Source organism: Tympanuchus pallidicinctus, unplaced genomic scaffold (genome assembly GCF_026119805.1).
Source record: "Tympanuchus pallidicinctus isolate F22 unplaced genomic scaffold, pur_lepc_1.0 scaffold3, whole genome shotgun sequence".
Taxonomy (NCBI): domain Eukaryota; kingdom Metazoa; phylum Chordata; class Aves; order Galliformes; family Phasianidae; genus Tympanuchus; species Tympanuchus pallidicinctus.
Window position 1 is genome coordinate 17,985,434 of NW_026294747.1, and position 18,516 is coordinate 18,003,949.

Genomic DNA, 18,516 nt, shown 5'->3' on the forward strand with positions numbered 1-18,516 from the left:
CCGGTCTACTTTCTGGGAAGCAGAGCAGTCTTCGCTCTGTTGGGTTACAGGAATAACTGTGTATTATGTCCCTCTGTATCTAGTTTGGATGTAACCCTGGGACTGTTGCAGGTCAAGCAGTTTCAGCAGAAAGGCCAAGGATGGAACAGCACTGGAGCCTGCATGAAGGTTTCTGTGGCCCACGGAGGAACCTGGTGACATGTGGCTGACCCCGTAGCTACATCAAGAGTGGAGGACACAGCTGTGGCTGTGTCCTTATGTAGGCTAATACCTAAGTGCCCTCCTGTTTTGCTGTTCTACAGCATGAATCCCACACTTTCTGTTAGCAAAAACTTCACTCAAAAAAGCACTGCTTTCTGTTTTGCATTTGGTTTCTGGAACACTCACCGTGCATCCTGATGTTCTGTAAGATGAAATACAAGTATTCACCACAGATGCCTGCAGCATCCAGGAACTCTTCCTGGGTCATGTTGCAAAGCTGTAAGCCACTGATATTAAAATGGGAAAAGGAAATGCAGTTGGCATCTAGCTTGTACTGGTCACAGCAAAACTGCAGCCATTCGCAGACGTTGTGCTTACTCCAGTGCTCCGGGTGGATGGATGTCCAGAAAGAATCAGAATCTGTAAAATATTTCACCAGAAAGAGGAACATTGTGATGCAAAGCTCTTCATTTTAATAACCACGTTCCAAGAAAAACTTATCCCTCTTCTTTCTTCTGTTATGGTTGCAGACTTCCTTCCTTATTCCGTAAAAGAACACCAGGCCCCACGTTGTGCATTTCACTTACTGCTGTTGCCATGCAAATATGCATGCTAATTGTCTTAGACCTTAGACTGAGAGAAACTGCTTACATGTACAAAGGACAATGTACCTCTCAAAAATACATAAATAAATTTCAAAAAGGTACAAGAAAATAAAAGAATTTGTATGAACTTAGCACTGTGTGGTAACAATGAGTGATGAATTCCTGGGCTGAAATAACCTGACATACTCTCTTTCAGTGAAATCTGTGGCAGTTGAGTAAATGCCATTAATTTTCATCTAAAATGATATTAGCGCTATAGATGGAAATACTTTTTGTTATGTTAGAAACTGAAAAACGCATTAGTTTTAATACGTCTCATTAATTGGCTTTAATTATCTATCTGAATCATTTATTGTATTCCTGGAATGGCTTAAAAGTAAATAACAACAGGATGGCAACAAAATAGCATGTGAATGAGAGTAGTATAATGTAAGCAGAGATTATTTAGTTCATTTTCACTTCTAACAGCATTGTATTCTTGACTTACATTTCCCACTTAGTTTGGTCATCCATTTTTTTGCCATTTTATTTTCAAATGAATCCTGAACATCTGATTTTAGGTACTGCTCATATGAAATGGCAATTCAAATTAGGCTATGATAGCACTGCAAGCAAAGTGAATTGTAGCTGTCATTTGTCTAGACAACCAGCTAGTTCAGAGTGCAAAATGATGCAAATAGGCTGGGGGAGTTTCACAGTAAAATGAATTCCAAGGGCTTGAAATTGTGACAGAATAACTGAAATGTGGATCCTGCTTTCGACGTGGGCTTCTGTTAAATAATTAATACTTCTAATTAGAAGTCCTAAAAGTTTACAGGGGAATTTGTGGTTGCTTTCATGAATCATTCCCAGGCTATAAATATCTTCATCTCTATGCACATATGGAATTAATGTAATACTGAACCTCTGCTGTGACATCCCCATAAAGCAAAGAGGTGGGCAGAAGATCTGGGTCTACCTTTTGGGGCCCATTGCTTAAGGATATTTGAATCTGACATTTTATTCAGCTCCTGATTTAAAAGGGAAATCTGGTGAGCCTGACATTGGGTTGGCTGCTCTAAGCCCTGCAGATGGCATACACCTGGCTATGTCAGAGTCTGGAGGTTTCCTTGGGGGGAATGGGAGTGCTGGAAACACTGGGCTCACAGGGCTTCTGCCAGGAAAAAAAAAATTGCTTTAATACTAGGTTTGAGCTCTACAGGAATCTCAACTTTAGAGGCTGCTCAAGAAAAGCAGAAGGCTGAATCGATCTCTTTTGGACCAGGCAGACTATTTTTATTTAATCCTGTGCCAACAGCCTCCAGCCCCCTTAGGAAAAGGTGGAGCATCCTCAGGTACCCAGCTAGACAGACAGACTGCAGAGAGGCCTTTCTGTGGATCGGGCACACGTCCAGCCTCATGTTTCCTGAGCTGCCCTGTGAGCTTTCTGTCCTTCCATGGGTACAGTGAATTATCTCACAGTGAATTGGCCATTGGTCTTGAAAATTTGACTTGACAGTGATAAATATCAGCTTTGCAGGCAGTACAAATGCCACAGCATGTTTTTTTCATGGACCAGCACTCATCCGGTCTAGTTTCCTTGTTTGCTTTGGCTTTGGAAAGGCTCAGATTTTTTTTGGAATATTCCAAGGCCCCATGTTAATGTACAGGATGAGTGTTCAAAATGTGCTGACACCGAGGTGTAGCATTTGCATGTGCTCTTGCCTTTTAGTTCTTATATCTAGGTTATACATACAGGGGAGCTTCCCCCTTCTTCCAGGCGATAGACGTGACTGAGGTACCGTGCCACTTTAAACAGCCTGCTGGAAGAAAAGATCAGCTGAAGACAAAGGCTCTATGAAAGGATTTCAGGTCTTCTTTTAGAGAAAAAGAAAAGGTCAGGTAGAATTTCATAGCACTGTTCCAAAAGTGTAAGGCAAAAAGGCACCTGGCAGGAGCTGGGGGCAGGTAGCTCCCTGTGGCAGGGCAGCAGTGTGCCTAAAGCTACAAACAGGGCACCCAGGAGGACGGTGGTGGGCAGCTGAGAGTGGAGAAGAGACAGACCCTCAAGTCATATGTTGCCCTTTCCACTGGTTTTAGATGATTCCTACCATCTATTCCATTGCACTAATTGTCTTGCTGGGCCTCTCCTGAAACCTGAATATTTTAAACCCTTTAATGTCACCCAGTACCCAGCCCTTGGGAAATGACATTTGTAAGCATAATCCCACCGGGCTGCAACTGTTGTTTCAGTCAGTAAGCCTGGTTCATGTCCTCCAGCTAATGCTGAGCTGTGAAAATGAGTCTCCTGCCTTGCAGGCGATGTGTCTTTATCTGTAGTGGCAAGCAAAGCTGAGGAAAACATGAAGTCCCAGGTAGGTTCAGCAATGCAGGCCAAGAAAAGTCAGCTGTCCAGGTTTTCCTGGGATGCCCTTGTTTTTACATGGCAACGGCAAACCAATGTTGCACGTGTGGTTACAGTTGGGGAAAATACTTTTATAAGCCATAACAAATCTGGGTGGATGCAATAGAGTCTGCTCTCTCTCTATATATAGCCCAGCTGTAATATAAGGCAGACAGCCCATGCCCACCTTTTGTCAGTTGGAAAAAATATATCTCATTTAATCATAATGTTTTGATTTTTAGAGGCAGAATTTTCATACATTTTCTTGTATTATTTCCCCAGAATTAGCACTTCTGTATAATTTTCCAGCACCCAGTGATGGAAAATGAGGACAAGAAATGAAAATAACACAGTATTTTAGTGTCACAGATTTTAGCTTCCTTCACTTTGTGTATAGAAATAAAGATGCCTCTAAAATGTAAATCCTGGTATGTTCTGATTGCCAGAAAGTGAAAATGTAAGAACATTAAGATGACTACTGTGGAAACTGTAAAGGCAGATTAATCTTGTAGTTCTCATAGGAACATGAGGATAGGGTGAGCCCCAGACTGAAAGTCCCACTAAGTTCGGCTCCTTTCTGTGATCAGGTTTGCAGGAACAATTTCATATTTTCAGGGAAACTATCAGACTTGGACTGGTACATATATATTAATTTGAGCTTGTACAAAAAACTACTAGCTGTCTGGCACAGGAGCTGAGTCTAGTAATAGCTTAAAATCAGTGATCTGCATCTGACTCTTTCTAGGCAGACTTGTCGTCTATTGTTCATCTGAATATATACATATGTTTTATATATATTTATGTATATTAATATACATTTCCATCTGGAATAAATTTGAACTTGACCTCACACTTTTTTTCATCAAATCCAAAACAAGTTTTCAGAAAGTGTGGGGATCAGAGCCCTGAAGCCTGTTGTTGTGACCAGGAGGCAGCGCAAGATGAGTTGTGCTGACCCACATTCTCCTCTGCCTTCAGTGCAAAGTTCTCCTCAAATTGCTGCTCTAGCACTGCTCCTGCACCACTGCAGTAGTTTTTTGGTGGTTTTTTTTTTTCCGGTGCTAGACATGTTAAATGTGCTCCTCAGCTACTGTGAAGGAAAGGAAGGAAATGGGAACGGAACTCACAGGTTTTACAAGCTCAGTTTAAATTTGATTCAGAAATGATTGTAACCATGAGGGGTTTATGGGAAGTTTAAAAGCATCAGAAATTGAGCAATGAAAATTTGTGAAGGAGGAAATGTAGCTTCCACCATGATCAGAAAATGATAATTATTTCCTCTGTTCAACTTTGCTTGGCAAGAGGGAGTCTGACCTGATTGCTGCACAAAATTCTGCAGAGAGAGCTTTGCACTTAGCTACAAGCAGAGTCTGACTCAACATCACTGCTGCATTGCTGTCCACCTGGGTGAGCTCAGAGCTGCCCAACTGTTGAGCTGCAGAGCTCACGCTGATAACAAGGAGCAGATGGCTGTAATGCTAGGAATTGTCAAGATGCCTCAGAAGGGCTGCTCTGCTTTCAGCAAATGCTGATCTGCTGATAGCAGAACTACTTCATAGAGTCATAGAAACACAAAGGTTGGAAAAGACCTCTAAGGTCATCCAGCCCAACTATCCATCTACCACCTATATTGCCCACTAAACCATGTCCCTCAGTACCACTTCTTCACATTTCTTGAACACATCCAGGGATGGTGATTCCATCACCTCTCTGGGCAGCCCTTGGGATCATTTCAATTTCAGTGATCTGATGGATTTTTATTTTTTAAACAACAACAACAACAAAACCAAGGTTGGATAGCAGGCAAATCTATAATATGAATCAAGGCAAAACTGTGACTGACCGCAAATTAACTTTAAATAGAATAACATTAGACTTTTTAAATTGCATTCTTAAATTTTAAAACAGAATACTTTCTGTGACATCTGTAATGTCTAGTGAACTTTAGAATTTCATTTTAAGTTGGAATGAAAACTAATATTAAAACAGTATAGAGATATATATATATTTAAGTAAAAATTTAATTCCTGCACAGCTTTAAAGAACAGCCTTCTAGTTGAAGCAAGATTTATATTCTACCTAATATACCATACAAACATGGAACAGACAAATTCAGCCATATGGAAACAAACACTAAGTCCTCAATGGCCATGGATTAGCACCAACAGAAGCTGTGTGGAAAGTTTTGTTCCTTATTACTCAAACTGTGCCTTAGCAAGAAAGTACTTTTCCATAAGGCCAACACTGTTCTCACTTAAGAGGACAAAAATAGCTTCCTAAGAGAAAAATACTGCATAAAATCATAAATCTTCCCCAGATCTTACCACAAGGTTGGCTCAGTATTGTGGCTTGGTTGTGTTACCTCTCTTTACAGAACTGTTGAATGATTCAGAGAGAGAAGGACTGTTCGGGAACTGTATGACTGACTGTTTGGAAGGGAGATTTAGAATGAATTCCTTTGCAGAGTTGGGATGACCGTGTAAGGTGTGCAACCTGGTGAAGTGCAGGGTCTCCACATTCACAGTTAGAGAATTGCACACTTAACATTGACAAATTCTGCAGAGGAGAATTTGATGTGTTTCTAGACCCACACAGTTCTCCAATAGCTTTTGAAATCCCAGTTATTGGCAGCTACGTGTGTGATCTGGTCATTGACAGTCATCACAAATAACTGACTCAGTATATGGCTGAAGTTCTGTACGGTAGAAGTGATCTCAGGGACAAATTCTACATTCCAGGCAGATGGGATAAACAAGGAGTCAAGAATCTGCCTTTCAATTGCTGCCTTTCTCTCCTTGTTGACTGCACTTTCCTTTGAGGGTTCCTTCCTGCATTACTTATGTAACCTTGCTAAATGGGGGGAAAACATTGCTTAAACACAAAACACTTCTTTCTGTGCATCTTGATCTTTTCTAAGCTAGCAATATGCTTGAGGAAGTTAATTGGACCAGAAAAGGTCCCCTGCACATAGCAAGGGAGCTGAAACTAGATGTTTATTATGGTCCCTTTAAACCCAGTTCATTCTATGATTCTAAGAGAAAGGTTACAAGAGAGGACTCAGCCTGTTTGGCACTCAGTTTATCTTGAACTAAATTAAATTCAAATTAACCTTGAATTACTGAAAATTCTTTTCAATTTCAGTTTCTATCTACATACCTGTCTGATGATCATAGGTGGGATAGTCATCTTCAGTTGTCCCAAATATCTCTGTCCAAGACATCAGGGGATCACAAACCATCATGTTTGACAGAAACGTGCTGGGTGTTACTGAATCCAGCATCACCTTGAGACAGCAATACATTAGTTGAAGATGAAAATATTAAGAGTGCTACTTTTAAGTAGAGCGGCATTAATTCCTTGGTGTGATTGCATAGATCTGTGATGTATCAATGGCCACCACATAAACTTCAGTTGAAGCTAATGATCTTTTGAAAACTGTAGTAAGATGAAGTAAGACATTTAGGAGGAATGCAGGAATGAAAACACCATAGGTAGACTTGCAGTCTAAATGATTGGAAAGACACATTCCTAGGGATTTGAAAATGCAATCTATACATACAAAAATAAGAGTGACAAATAAACTATTAAACAAATCATAAAATAATTAGAAACACGTGGATGAGTTTGACTTTATGACTATATGAGATTGTGGTAAAAAAGTCCCCATGTATGAGAAAATATCATTCTGGCCATAAAGATGTTCACTGTGTCTATAACACACTGCCATAAATGTCAGCCAGGCTAAAGCATGAGGAGATTAACAAAGCCTGAGGAAAACTAAGAATTTATGTGGAAAATTAGGGAACAATTTCAGATGTTTCGTGCAAGGGGATTCTTGCATATCTTGGTGATATTTCAGTGAAATAATGGAGGTTGGTGAAAACATGATCTATGGTAGAAATGAAAGTTGGCACGGAGAAGAGAATTGTGGTCCATCCCACTCTTTTCTGCCTATGTCACATACACATAAGTACACACACATGCAATTTGCTGTTCTTTACGGCCAAGACTCACAATGCCCAAACCCCCACAGCTTCCTACAAGCGGTAGGAAAGGTCATGGTTTGGAAGGCTTGAAGGAAATAATGAAGTGGATTTTAAAATGTTCATGTTTTGAGCACCGAGGCTCAAGACAACTGCTCAACTACTCAAGACAATTTACTCCTTCAGAAGCTGCTTCTGCCTTTCAGAACTAGTGATGCTCCCTGTAGGACTCTTTTATTCCTCTGATAGAGTGGTCCCTAATGTCACATCTATTTACAAACCATTTAGAATGTCAAAACAGTGGCTTTTTTTCCTATCTGAGTTGCTGCACAATATAATCCAAACAAAAATGAGCACAAAATGCTTACTCAGATTTTTCTGCAATTGCTTTTGTATTACTGGAATGAGATGATGTTGGCTTACTATACATAGAATTCTGAAATTCACAGTGTCGGGTAGAATGAGCAGTTATTTCTGAACTCTGAAAGGTAAGAGTTCAAATCAGGCCCATTTTTGTCTTCACATCAGTTAGTCCATGGAACAATTCCTATCTTTCCCAAAGAGGAAAGTAGGACATAAGGCACAGTGCTTTTAAAATCCACTTCATTATTTCTTTCAAGTCTTCCAAACCTCTCTCAACTCTGTACAACGGTGCAAGCATGTTGGCACAACTGTTTCTGAAAAATGGTTTGAGACTTTTAAATTTGAGAAATTTGAGACTTCATGTTACTATCTATGCAAATGGAAATTATTGTTTGCCACAACAGAAAAAAACACTTCTGAGGCTCTTGAAATCAGTGGGATTTTTTTTTTTTTTTTTTTTTTTTTTAAACTTCAGCAGAATTTCACCACTCATTTATCACCAAGGGGTGGCAGGACAGGCACACGCAGAAGAGCTGGATAAGAGCTCATGGAACAGGGAAGAAGGCAGGGAGAACTACGAATCACTGATAACTCACTTCAGTAATGACAGGACAGCGCTAGAAAAGTACCTCCATCTGTGCAGTAGGTGATTCCATTTTAGCTGTGCTAAATTGGAAATACAGGAAAGAAAGAGGTATCCAGGACACGTGCAGTGACAATAACGTTCCCAACCATTCCCTTGGCAGCCAGCACACTCTATTTTCCTGTGACAGTCATCCCCAAATGGCACAGTGATCACCTGGCTGTGAATACACACATCCTGGTACCAACCCAACAAGCAGAAAGAAAGCCCCCAGAGCCAACTCAATTTTGGAAAAGTGAATAAAATATCTCTGCAGGTAATTGGAGAAATGTGCTTAAGAATGATTGCTAAGCTAACCTGGAAAAGCATCTCCCCCACTCTCGACATCGGTCTGCCCATAAATAAGATTTCACATAGAGACAAGAATATCTGGAATGAAATCCCCGTCCTTCTCAAAACAATTTTCCCCTAAAATTCATCAAAGATAGAATTTTACTGTATATTTCTTTTGCTTATCAGCAGAAAATAATTTCTGACAGTTTCACAAGCTTGCTAGAAACACAAATGAAAAAGATGAGAGGACGATAAGATTGACACATCCTCTTTACAGTAAAAACCATTTATTGGTTGCATTTTTTTTAGGCTAGTGCTTTTAGTAGAAAAAAAAAAGTTGAAAATAGAAATGGCTTACAGAAAAGAATAGATTACTTTTGAAGACTATAATTATTTCTCCATCTGGGTAAGACTTAACCCAGAGAGAAGATGAAGTTGCTATTGTTTTCATCATCGCTATGCAAACATTAATGACAGATTAGTAGATTCAGTGCCTGGCTTGTGAATTTTCATGATGATTTTTCCAAGATGGAAAGTAGATTTGCACAAGGTAGAATGATACCCAGGATGATGGATGAACTAGAGAGAGCAAAGTACGGTCTGAAACAGATCCAAAGCCATTGGTTTTAGAAAAGATCTGAATAAGGCACATGCTTGATTTTGTAGTTCCCTGCGAGGAAAATTATTTATCCAAGCTGGGAAATCAGTTCCGTGAGAGGAAGGGCAGCTTGAGCTCCCACTGAGCACTGGGCCTGGGCTCCTGGGTGTGGGGCAGAGCTGCCAGCCTGACATCCAACAGCTTGGCTGTGTGCTGTGACAGGTAGCAAAAGCCGTTTAGGAAGGAAAAATCCTGTTTTACCCACATGCAGCTTATATGCAGTTGCTCCTATACAGATCTATGTACGCTCCAGAAAATAATGTTAATTCTTAACATCACTAACAAAGGTAATCTCTTTTCAAATACGTTATGCAAACAGGATGTTGGTTTGGGTCACGTTGAATGACATTTCACTGTTAGCTGGTGCTGCTTAGATACACATATGGGTATCCACTTAAATCCACTTTTGGGAAACAGAAAGGGGAAGAGGCATTCACATGTTTAAACAAAAGGGGAACTTTACAATGTTGGCTTTATCCCAGCTGGTGACTGATTGGAAGAAGCAATTAATTAGCTGTCACACTGCAAACGTTCTCTTCTGATTTAATGAGACAGGCCTAGATAGTTAATTTATTAAAAAGCATTTGTTGAGGTTCATGCATGTCTCCTCTATTAATTCATTAAACCAATCAATTGTTTATCATTAAGAAAGGAGGTGATGCACAACAAAAGTGGCAGGCAGTACATCAGCTGAGTGCCTGACAAATCATCACAACTAAAGCACCTTGGCAGCTGACAGCTCTTTTGAAAACAGCGACTTCAAGAAAGAAATGGAGCTTACTTGCAGGCGGGTGCTTACTCCCAGTGCAGCAGCTAAATCCAGAAGCAGTCTTGGGAGCCAGGGGGAGCAGGAGGCAGCAGCAGCACAGCCCGGTGCTTGGAAATAAAGCCACCTGTGGGACTGTGATATACGGAACACCTTGCAGACAGGTTCGTTTGGTTTTTCAAGTTCTTACACACACCCCTTTTGATGACAGTGATAATATATAGTATAGCACAGCTGAGGGAACGGGGGAGAAACATTCTCAAGTGCAGAAAGTTTACCTTTATCCTGCACTGTTTTCTTCTCCTCCTCTGAAAAGTGTTGATTTATGTAAGCCTGACTCTTGGACCACCTTAGGCAAACCCAGTGTGTTTAAGCACTTGAACTGAGGTGGCATTTTCAGTCTTTCCTTCAAAGCCTTAGCACGTACAAATGGTTACTGAATTATATTCAGAGACCTCAAATCCCAGGAAAGTGGCATTCTCACCACTTCTGACAAAGACCAGGAAAATGACTGGTGAAAATCATGGAGCAAAACAGTGACAGCATGAGAGAAAGTACAGTGCTCACCTGATGTCAAGTGACATCTCTACTCTGCATGCAGAATCATTAAGGTTGGAAAAGAGCACTAAGATCATCTACTGCAACCACAATCCCATATTCACCATGCCTGCTGACCATGTCCCTCTGTGCCACAACTCCATGGCCCATGAACACCTCCAGGGATGGTGATTCTACTGCCTTCCTGGGCTGCCTATAGCACTGCATAACCATTCCTTCTGAGAAGAAATTTTTCAAAACTGTTTTATATCTCACAGGGCCTGAGATCCCCCAGACCTGCAGGGCTGTAGCCTACATGCAGCTGCCTTTATTGTTGTTACTGACTACCAAATTATGTGAATTTTCATGAGGATGATGCTTGGCATCATTAGAAGCAGCAGATCAGAGACACTGGCAGTAGAGAGAATGAATTGGAAAATGAAATGAGCACATCTAATGTTAAAAAACAGTTCTTAATATAAACGAGGAGGAGCTTTGGTCAGCCTAGATCAAAATATTTTTGTGCCCCAGAGCTCCACATTAATTAGTAGTCTCTGGAGGATGCCTGAGTAAATAGCACAAGTTAAAGACTTACACATGTATGACACCTCAGTTCTCCAGAGAGGTGCTGCTTCTAACGCTGAGGATACCTTGTCCTTTATATGCCTAAAGCTTTGGACTAAGGTTTTCCTATCTTCAGAAATTCCACAGCCACAATTGTCATTCAGGGAGGAGTTGGAGATACTAAATGAGGCAAACGCAGAGCCATCTGCTTGTAGGATCCCTTTGACTTAGTTTTCTGCTTTTCTTTTAAGCTCTTGCTCCAAGCTGACGCGTTTGCTTGCCTGATTACTGCGGTGTCAGAGAGCTTCCACTCCTGTGTGCATCTCACATTGCTGCACAGTGTGACCCTGCAGAGCAGAGACTGAAACCAGGCACTGCAGTGTGGTGCGGATTGTAGGAGTATCTCCATCTCCCCAGTGCAGCAGGGCCATGCATGGTCTCATGGCTCGTACTGTAATGGGACTGCCCAGGGGCATGATGCACCTGAGGCTCATCACCTTCTGCTACACAGGAACATTGTTCTGCACTTCTGAATTCCCAGGATAGCACCAGCCTGTGCCATGTGCACTGAACTGCCTGAGCCTCGTTGCTCAGAACATGAACAAAGACTTTGCAGGTTTAAAGAAGATTGACTGGGCTCCTGAGAGTAGCAGGAAGAAGTTATTACTGGATTAGCCCGTGACATCATCTTTCACAATTTTTAATAAAAGTGCCACTCACTCAGCTTTGCAGGCTGATCAGAGAAACGTTGCTGACAAGTGCAAATGGACACTAGGGATTTCCACAGCGAGGCGGTTCTGATTCAAATGCAGCTCAGATTTCCACTGGCTACAATGAACTTCGTTCACAGTCTATTAAGTGGTGTTTGTCTCATATTCCCTCAGTTTATGACCCATTATTACTTTTTATCTCTTGTAATCATCTGAGTGACTGCAAAGAGACTTTGACTTGTATTATATGGCTTGGAGAGTGTGCTGGTGAAGCCAGGTTAATAACACTTACCATAAATACTAATCTAGGCTTTTTTTCTTTCAGCTACAGCAGTAGAAACTCAAATAACTGCATTTCCTCCACTCTGAATTAACGAACACCAAACAATGCCAGCTAGATGCCCTGCCGTAACAGAGGTTGCCATGAATACATTCCTGTGTTACATGGCCTAATGGTGTGCATCTTGGGGGACACATCTCCCAGGCATAGCCCATCCCAGTGAGCTCCGCACTGCCTGTACAGAAGGGAGATTTCCCTTTGCTGATTTTCCCTTTGGAGCACCAGTCAAAATGTCAACGGAAGCATCAAGGAGCAGTGAAGCACCAGGTATCAGGGGAAAGCGAGATCTCAGGATGTCTGAGACCATAATGTCCTCATGTTCTCTTCCATCCTGATACAAAACTAATCTGAGTGTCTTTTCCTACAGAACACTAACTAAATGGGCAAGGTAAGAGGAAGGGCCTCTAGCAGCCTTTTAAGAAAAGAGGCGGCATTAAGGTTATATGACAGCATAACAGAGAATACATTAGCAAAAATACCCACACAAGCAGTCTCTAAAATTAAAGATAAGTATTAAGTATACATTTATAGGTAATGTACACAATGGATGAGATTTCTTGGAACAGCGTGGAGGGCTCTTTTCAAGGAATAATACTTAAAGTACATGCAAATCTCTTTCTTCTTCCAGCTACAGCAGCAGAAAAACTGATTATTAACTCTGTTTTCTCTATTCAGAACCAACTGGCACCACACAACAAATGCATCACATCTTTATGACTGGATGTGAAGATCCTCCAGACAAGAATCACTCCACTTTCCCAGGAATATGCAGAAATTTCTGGGACATCTATCTGGAAACATATTTATTGGAAAACTACATTCTAGTTAACAAAATGATGGACTATGTGAATTTAACCATTATTTTTTTTTTCACAGAGATCACTCCACAAATCCTTATATACTTCTGAAGGACTATAAAAGGAAGAAACATCTGGAGGTTCAGTGACATTCAGCAAATACATTCAGCAAATATTGCATCACTGCTTCTTCAAGTGTGTGACACCACTGTGTGCTGTCGTCAGAGATCCCACGCTGACACCTGCAGTGAGGGTAAGCAACATTGCTCAGGAAGTCTAGGCATTTAACTAGCCTGAGATACTGCTGTGATGCGATTGCATACAGAATTTCCTAGGTACCTGCGCTAGCACAGTACTATTCAGACCCTTAAAATGACAGTGAATTTGTTCCATGGCCATCACAGGAGAGAGTAGTTCACAGCAAGAACAGGGGACTTTCCCAGACTTCTTCCAGCAAGAGGAATTTCTGCATTTCTGAACATACTTCAAGCCTCAACATTTTCCTGCAGTGATTCTGACAGTGATTCAGTGGGCCTACCCTTTGCAGCACTGCAACCAAGCTATGATCCAACTTTGCACAGACCACCTCATTGCTAATAGCACCACAATTCTCAGTACCAACCAGAAGCAGGAGCCAGATTTTTTTGGGTTTTAAAGCTGTAGCAGAAATGCTCAGTCAAGGCTTGAAGCAGTGATTGAGCACCTGGTGGGAAGGCAGGTCCAACCCAGGGGAGCTCAGGTGTATGCAATGTATCTGAGTGATTGGAAGGGGTGGAACCAGGATCCACCAGACCTCATTTAAGGGTTGGCAGTGGAGGGGAGGGTGTTTTGCTGGAGATCTTTGCCTTTCTGAGTCTTTCTAAGGGTGAGTGGATGTTTTTTTGTTTGTTTCTCTGTCTGTAGCTGCTGCAGCCTAGGACTTTGCCTCTACGCTTTTATTGCTGTTTTTTTGGTTGTGTTCCAGCATTACAATAGCATACACCGAGCTGCAGCAGTTTTTGCAGTCTCCTGAAGAGATACAGATTGTCTATGTTCTTGTTTAATCCTAGAACCAGTATTACTGACAAGAGATGGAGGAGTCCATTAGCGATGATACAATTAACGGCATGCTTGAATAAGGCTTCTCAGACTTTCCCTGGAATATGTAGAAACTTCTGGGATGTGTATCTGGAAATTCCCTCATGTTCTAGAGATTTTCTCTGCCAAATATGGTAGTGTTGCAGGATGGTGGTAGTACCGACAGCCTCCTTGTCGTTAGTTGGGATGATCACTGTCTGTTAAATATTTGTATACTCTACTTTTGTGAGACTTCTTTTTGTGAAGTCATAATTGAACGTATTCAATATTAGAATCAAAACTGGAGGCAAAAGAAGCATTGAGGAAAAACCAAGCTTTGGTGGGAGAGACTGGGCAGCACCTGGCTTTTTGAGTTTGGATCCAGAAATAGGTGTTTATGTTCATAGCTGTACATGGGAGGAGGCCCTGGTTCTTTATCTAGTCCAGGAGAATGCTTTTACTTCTCCACAGCAAAGTCTTCTTTGCCGGATTCATTTTGGTGAAGAAGAGGGTTTGTATATGGTGTAGTACAAGTGCTGGGATTTACCATGCTATGGGAGAACTTATTGCTTTCTCTTCTGCCTGTTGGCCTCTATTGCTTGACAGAAAGGAAGCAGCAACATGGGCTTTCCACAGGTGTTGGTCTGTTAGGTTGTAATCCAGTTTACCAGGATGATGAAATGTTTCTACTTTTCAGCTCTTGTTCTTATTGTAACTGCTTAACCACCTCCCACTTTTAGATAACATGAATGGGCAGCTGCTCCATTTAACAACATCATGTGGATGTATTCTTTCTAAACAATGCCAGATAGAACGAGAGCTGTTTTCTCATATCCACAGAATTAAGAATCACAACGCTTGCATACAGCTTTCAGTTGTTTTCTTTTTAAGGGAAGAAAAATCAACGGTGTGTCTTTGACCTTTAAAATATGATGGGAATTCCCTCTACAGATTTAACCTAGAGAAGTTAGGGAACAATGGCATAGATCAGAAATGGTTGGAAAACAATAGTAGCAATCAGATCAGTGCTATAAAAATTATCACCCTTTTAAAATACCTTTCACTTGTTAACAGGGCCCATAAAACCTCTGCAAGGAGAGAAAAAAAGTTAGTTTCTCTGAGAAGTCTAAGTGGTCAATGTTCATGTAGAGGTCTGCACTGAAGGTGCTCATGTCTCAGGATCTCAAATTTATTCTGATCTAGAAGCTGTTATATACATATTCCCCACTTGATCTCCCCTGAATTTTTTTCACCTCTAACTTAAAGCTGTAGGAAGACAAGATTGTTTTGAAGATATGCACATACACAGTAGATTCCTTTTCTTAACAAATCTCTCTGTGTCTTTGAACAATATATTTAATCATTTTTAAGGTGGGGTCAATTTTCCTTTCTTATTCACAAGAGCCTAAAAGACCTTCATTCATGAGAACTGTGCTTTAGGTAAATATGAAAAGTTATACCTGTCTTCACACCTTGTAGAATCTGTGGCTTTGTTAGCTTGAGGTGTCTCTTTTATTGAAGGTCATTGCCCTAAGTAGAAGCCTGTAAAGCAATCCTTATTCTTCAACTCAGGGTATTATTGCAGCTTAATGAATTAGTGCATGCAGTTTGAAATCCCCTCAGTTAGACTGAATAAACGAACAGTGGGATAAAGCATAGCTGACTCATAAGCAATGAGAGATGTGGGGTCCTTGGGCAGAGGGAGAATGTCAGATTCTGCAACCTGTGTCCTGAATGAGTGCTGTAGTACTAGCACCACAGGACTGAAAGGCTGTTTGCCCTGCAGCAGGCTTGGCTGAAGTCTTCTTGGATGGCTGTGTTCTAGAGATGCTGGCATATTTGGATGCCTCTAGCATGGTGGATGAGGAAGGGTGACTCCTTAATTCCTACTGAGGCTAAGTGTTGTGCTGGGAGCCTGGCATTTTGTTGGCTGGAAGATACAGTCATCAGAAATGAGGATTTTGGATATCTTTCTAGTGATACCTGAGCTTTTCTCTTTTTGGGCATCGTGTACGATTTTATGGTAGTCACTTTGTGAAATTTCTGAATGGAAGGTGCTGTATGATTAAATTATGGGTAATTTTTACAGGCAAGTACAAGGAAGCAAAACATGGCATAAGAATTTTGTACAGGTCACATCTCTTACCCTGAACCTACCATGGCAGAAGAAAGCAGGGGAAAAGGCAGTAAATATATGTTGTGAAGGGGAAACCCTGCAGAAAGCACCCACACAATTCTGAGTGTTGTGAGGGGATTTTTTTCCACAGGCAATCAGTTGATCATATGAGCCATAAGGTTAAAAAAACACTTACTGCTGTCTTTCTTTGCATAATTGCAGTGGTTCATTATGCTGCTGCAGCGGCTAAAACCCAGCTGCCCCTTTAGCCTTGTGACAACCTCCTGCAAAACAAATTCCACTGAAAGTCCTGCTGTAGACAGTGCTTCTTTTTAGGGGTCACTGTTTGTCATTCTCATTTCTAAGATGCATCTTGAAGGTAATATCCTATTAAAGTAGCAGCAGCAAAGTTGAGTCTTTTCATCCCTGTGCTTTCACACACTACTCCTCAATGAAGCCAACCAAGGAATACAGCCTCTAAGACAGCTCTTGTGGGTCAGACTCTAACCTGCTGCTGTTACCTCCAAGCATGGCAATCCAAAGTAGGGGTTGCCACATTAACCCACAAGGATGAACAGCATTGCTCAGGTATTGATCCTTCAGTGTCAGATCCTTTTTTTTCTATGACTGTTTTGCTCATGAGCATTCAGGTCCAGTGACACAATCAGCAAAGCTAAAATCATCTGCCATGGATGTAATCAGCTTCGTGCAGTGCTGGTGTGCAAGCTCCCTGCTCTCTTTGCAAGTCATGAGAAGCATGAAGTGCTGGAACAAAACTCCCAGCTGCACTATCACTCACAGCATCAGGTTTAATCAAAAGGTCAATGTGGTTCTCAAGTGAGAAACTTTAGATTAAAACATAAACAAATGAGTGAGAAATGGTGCCAAGCTTGGAGGGATTAAGGGATTCAATGAAAGATGAAACTTCAAAAAGTGTTTGAGCCTGTTTCTTAATCCTTGAAACTCAAAGGCACATTAAAGTAACCTCTTGCTACACACCTGTGCATGCCTTTGTCACTACCTGCAAAGGCAGCATACTTATATTTTTGCAAAGGTGGGCATCTCTCAACAAAATAGCTGTACACCGTTCCGGCTAAATGAACTCTTTCCTGGGTAAGAGGAGGGTAAATTTTCTGGATATGAATATGTGAAGAGTTGTTGGTGACCTGAGGCACACGAATCATAAAGATGTACTTACGACAACTTTAGTTGGAAAATTTGGTTGTGAGAATGATTGAATCCTCCAAGATGCCATGCTGCCATGGAGACATGTAAATGGATAGGACTAACCAAATAACAAGTTGGGTTTCTGTAAGTTTATCATCTTCACTGGTACACAGGAAGAATCAGTAATCTTGACTGAAATGTTTTGGAGAATGTGGATAGGAACTGGGTAATGCTGCTTCTGCTCAAATGAGGTTTCCTAGGTGGTGGTCAGAGAGGTAGGCCTCCTTCCATGGGAGGAGTTTCTTTTCTCTAAATTGTTATACCATTAATTTTACACACAGGTTTCTTAGAAGAGAGCACTGCTTCAATAATGCTTTCAAACCATGGTCTGGAATATCAGTGGGGTACTGAGGTCCCATAGGCAACAGCAAAGATTGGCTGGAAGTAGAGCCCAGAGACTAAAGGAAGCAGCTAGCAACAAGGACCTCTGCTTGACTTCCTGTCCTGACCTGTATTTCTTTGGAGAAATATGCACACCTGCACAACTTTTGTTTCAGTTCAATCATGAAAACAGGCATAACAGTATGTCCTTCTGTATGGAAGTACAGTATGTTTCCATCAGTATTTGCAAGGACCACCTGATCTTTCTCTTAGTGCTTCAGCATGTTGAATTTCTCCTTCAAATGACCTTGTAAGCAATCAGTGCCACAGCCAGATGAAACTAACACTTACCTAGGTGGCTTCCAGAAAGAAATGAAAACTTCTGTCTGTTGTTTCACAGGCACTTTAGGCAGAACAGAAAGCTTAATGCTGCCAATGTTGTTAGCTTGTGAAATGCTTTTGACATTTCAGGAATTAAGTTTGAAGGATTAGTGAATAAATGGTACATTGTTGTGTACTAAGAACGATCTTTAACCCTTCATGTTTCCCAAAATGCCACATGCCTTATCTGGATGGTCAGTGAAGAGACTTTGGGGAGGGGACATTGGGGTGCCCTTTCATCATTACAAGTCTATATTTACATTTGAACTTAAGGAAATGGAGTGGGAAAACTGTAAATGTTATGTTAGTGAGTGCTGGAGAAAGAGCTGCAGGATTGGGCATGCTGCAGAGCTTTGTGTGCATGACAGGGAGTGGATCAGAGGAAATGTTAACTTGCTGAGTTTACATGCTCCACTTTACAATGGGAAACTGGCTTTCTGGCCACTGCAACCAGAGAAACATCCTTGAAAGATTAACACTGTGGTGCTGCTTAGGATTTTGCAAAGGCAGCTGTGAAGCCAGCCTTTGCTTTAGCTTAGAGGCTGGGAAATGAATTTTGATGTTAAGCAAATCCATTATTTACGAGAATAAC

General features: G+C 41.2%; 2 protein-coding genes across 5 annotated transcripts in view; one reads left to right on the forward strand and one right to left on the reverse strand.

The window, feature by feature from the left end:
* Positions 1-18,516, forward strand: part of EHF (ETS homologous factor) — a 90,764-nt gene that overhangs the window by 16,373 nt on the left and 55,875 nt on the right. Inside the window, exon 2 of one of the 2 annotated variants that reach the window (XM_052695252.1) lies at positions 12,903-13,076. The gene's annotated coding sequence lies outside the window, so the exon portion shown is untranslated. Of the gene's footprint in view, positions 1-12,902; positions 13,077-13,633; positions 13,689-18,516 lie in introns of those variants that run through there. The other variant, XM_052695254.1, reaches the window with a different exon arrangement.
* The window catches only part of ELF5 (E74 like ETS transcription factor 5), a 34,274-nt gene that overhangs the window by 4,523 nt on the left and 11,235 nt on the right, over positions 1-18,516 (reverse strand). The window contains exons 1-4 of one of the 3 annotated variants that reach the window (XM_052695258.1): positions 11,008-11,102; positions 9,891-10,010; positions 6,346-6,472; positions 388-621 (exon numbers count right to left, since the gene is read on the reverse strand). In XM_052695258.1, coding sequence (XP_052551218.1) covers positions 388-621; positions 6,346-6,469 — 358 coding nt within the window. In that variant the 5' untranslated portion in view covers positions 6,470-6,472; positions 9,891-10,010; positions 11,008-11,102. Of the gene's footprint in view, positions 1-387; positions 622-6,345; positions 6,491-9,890; positions 10,011-11,007; positions 11,103-18,516 lie in introns of those variants that run through there. The other 2 variants (XM_052695257.1, XM_052695256.1) reach the window with 2 other exon arrangements.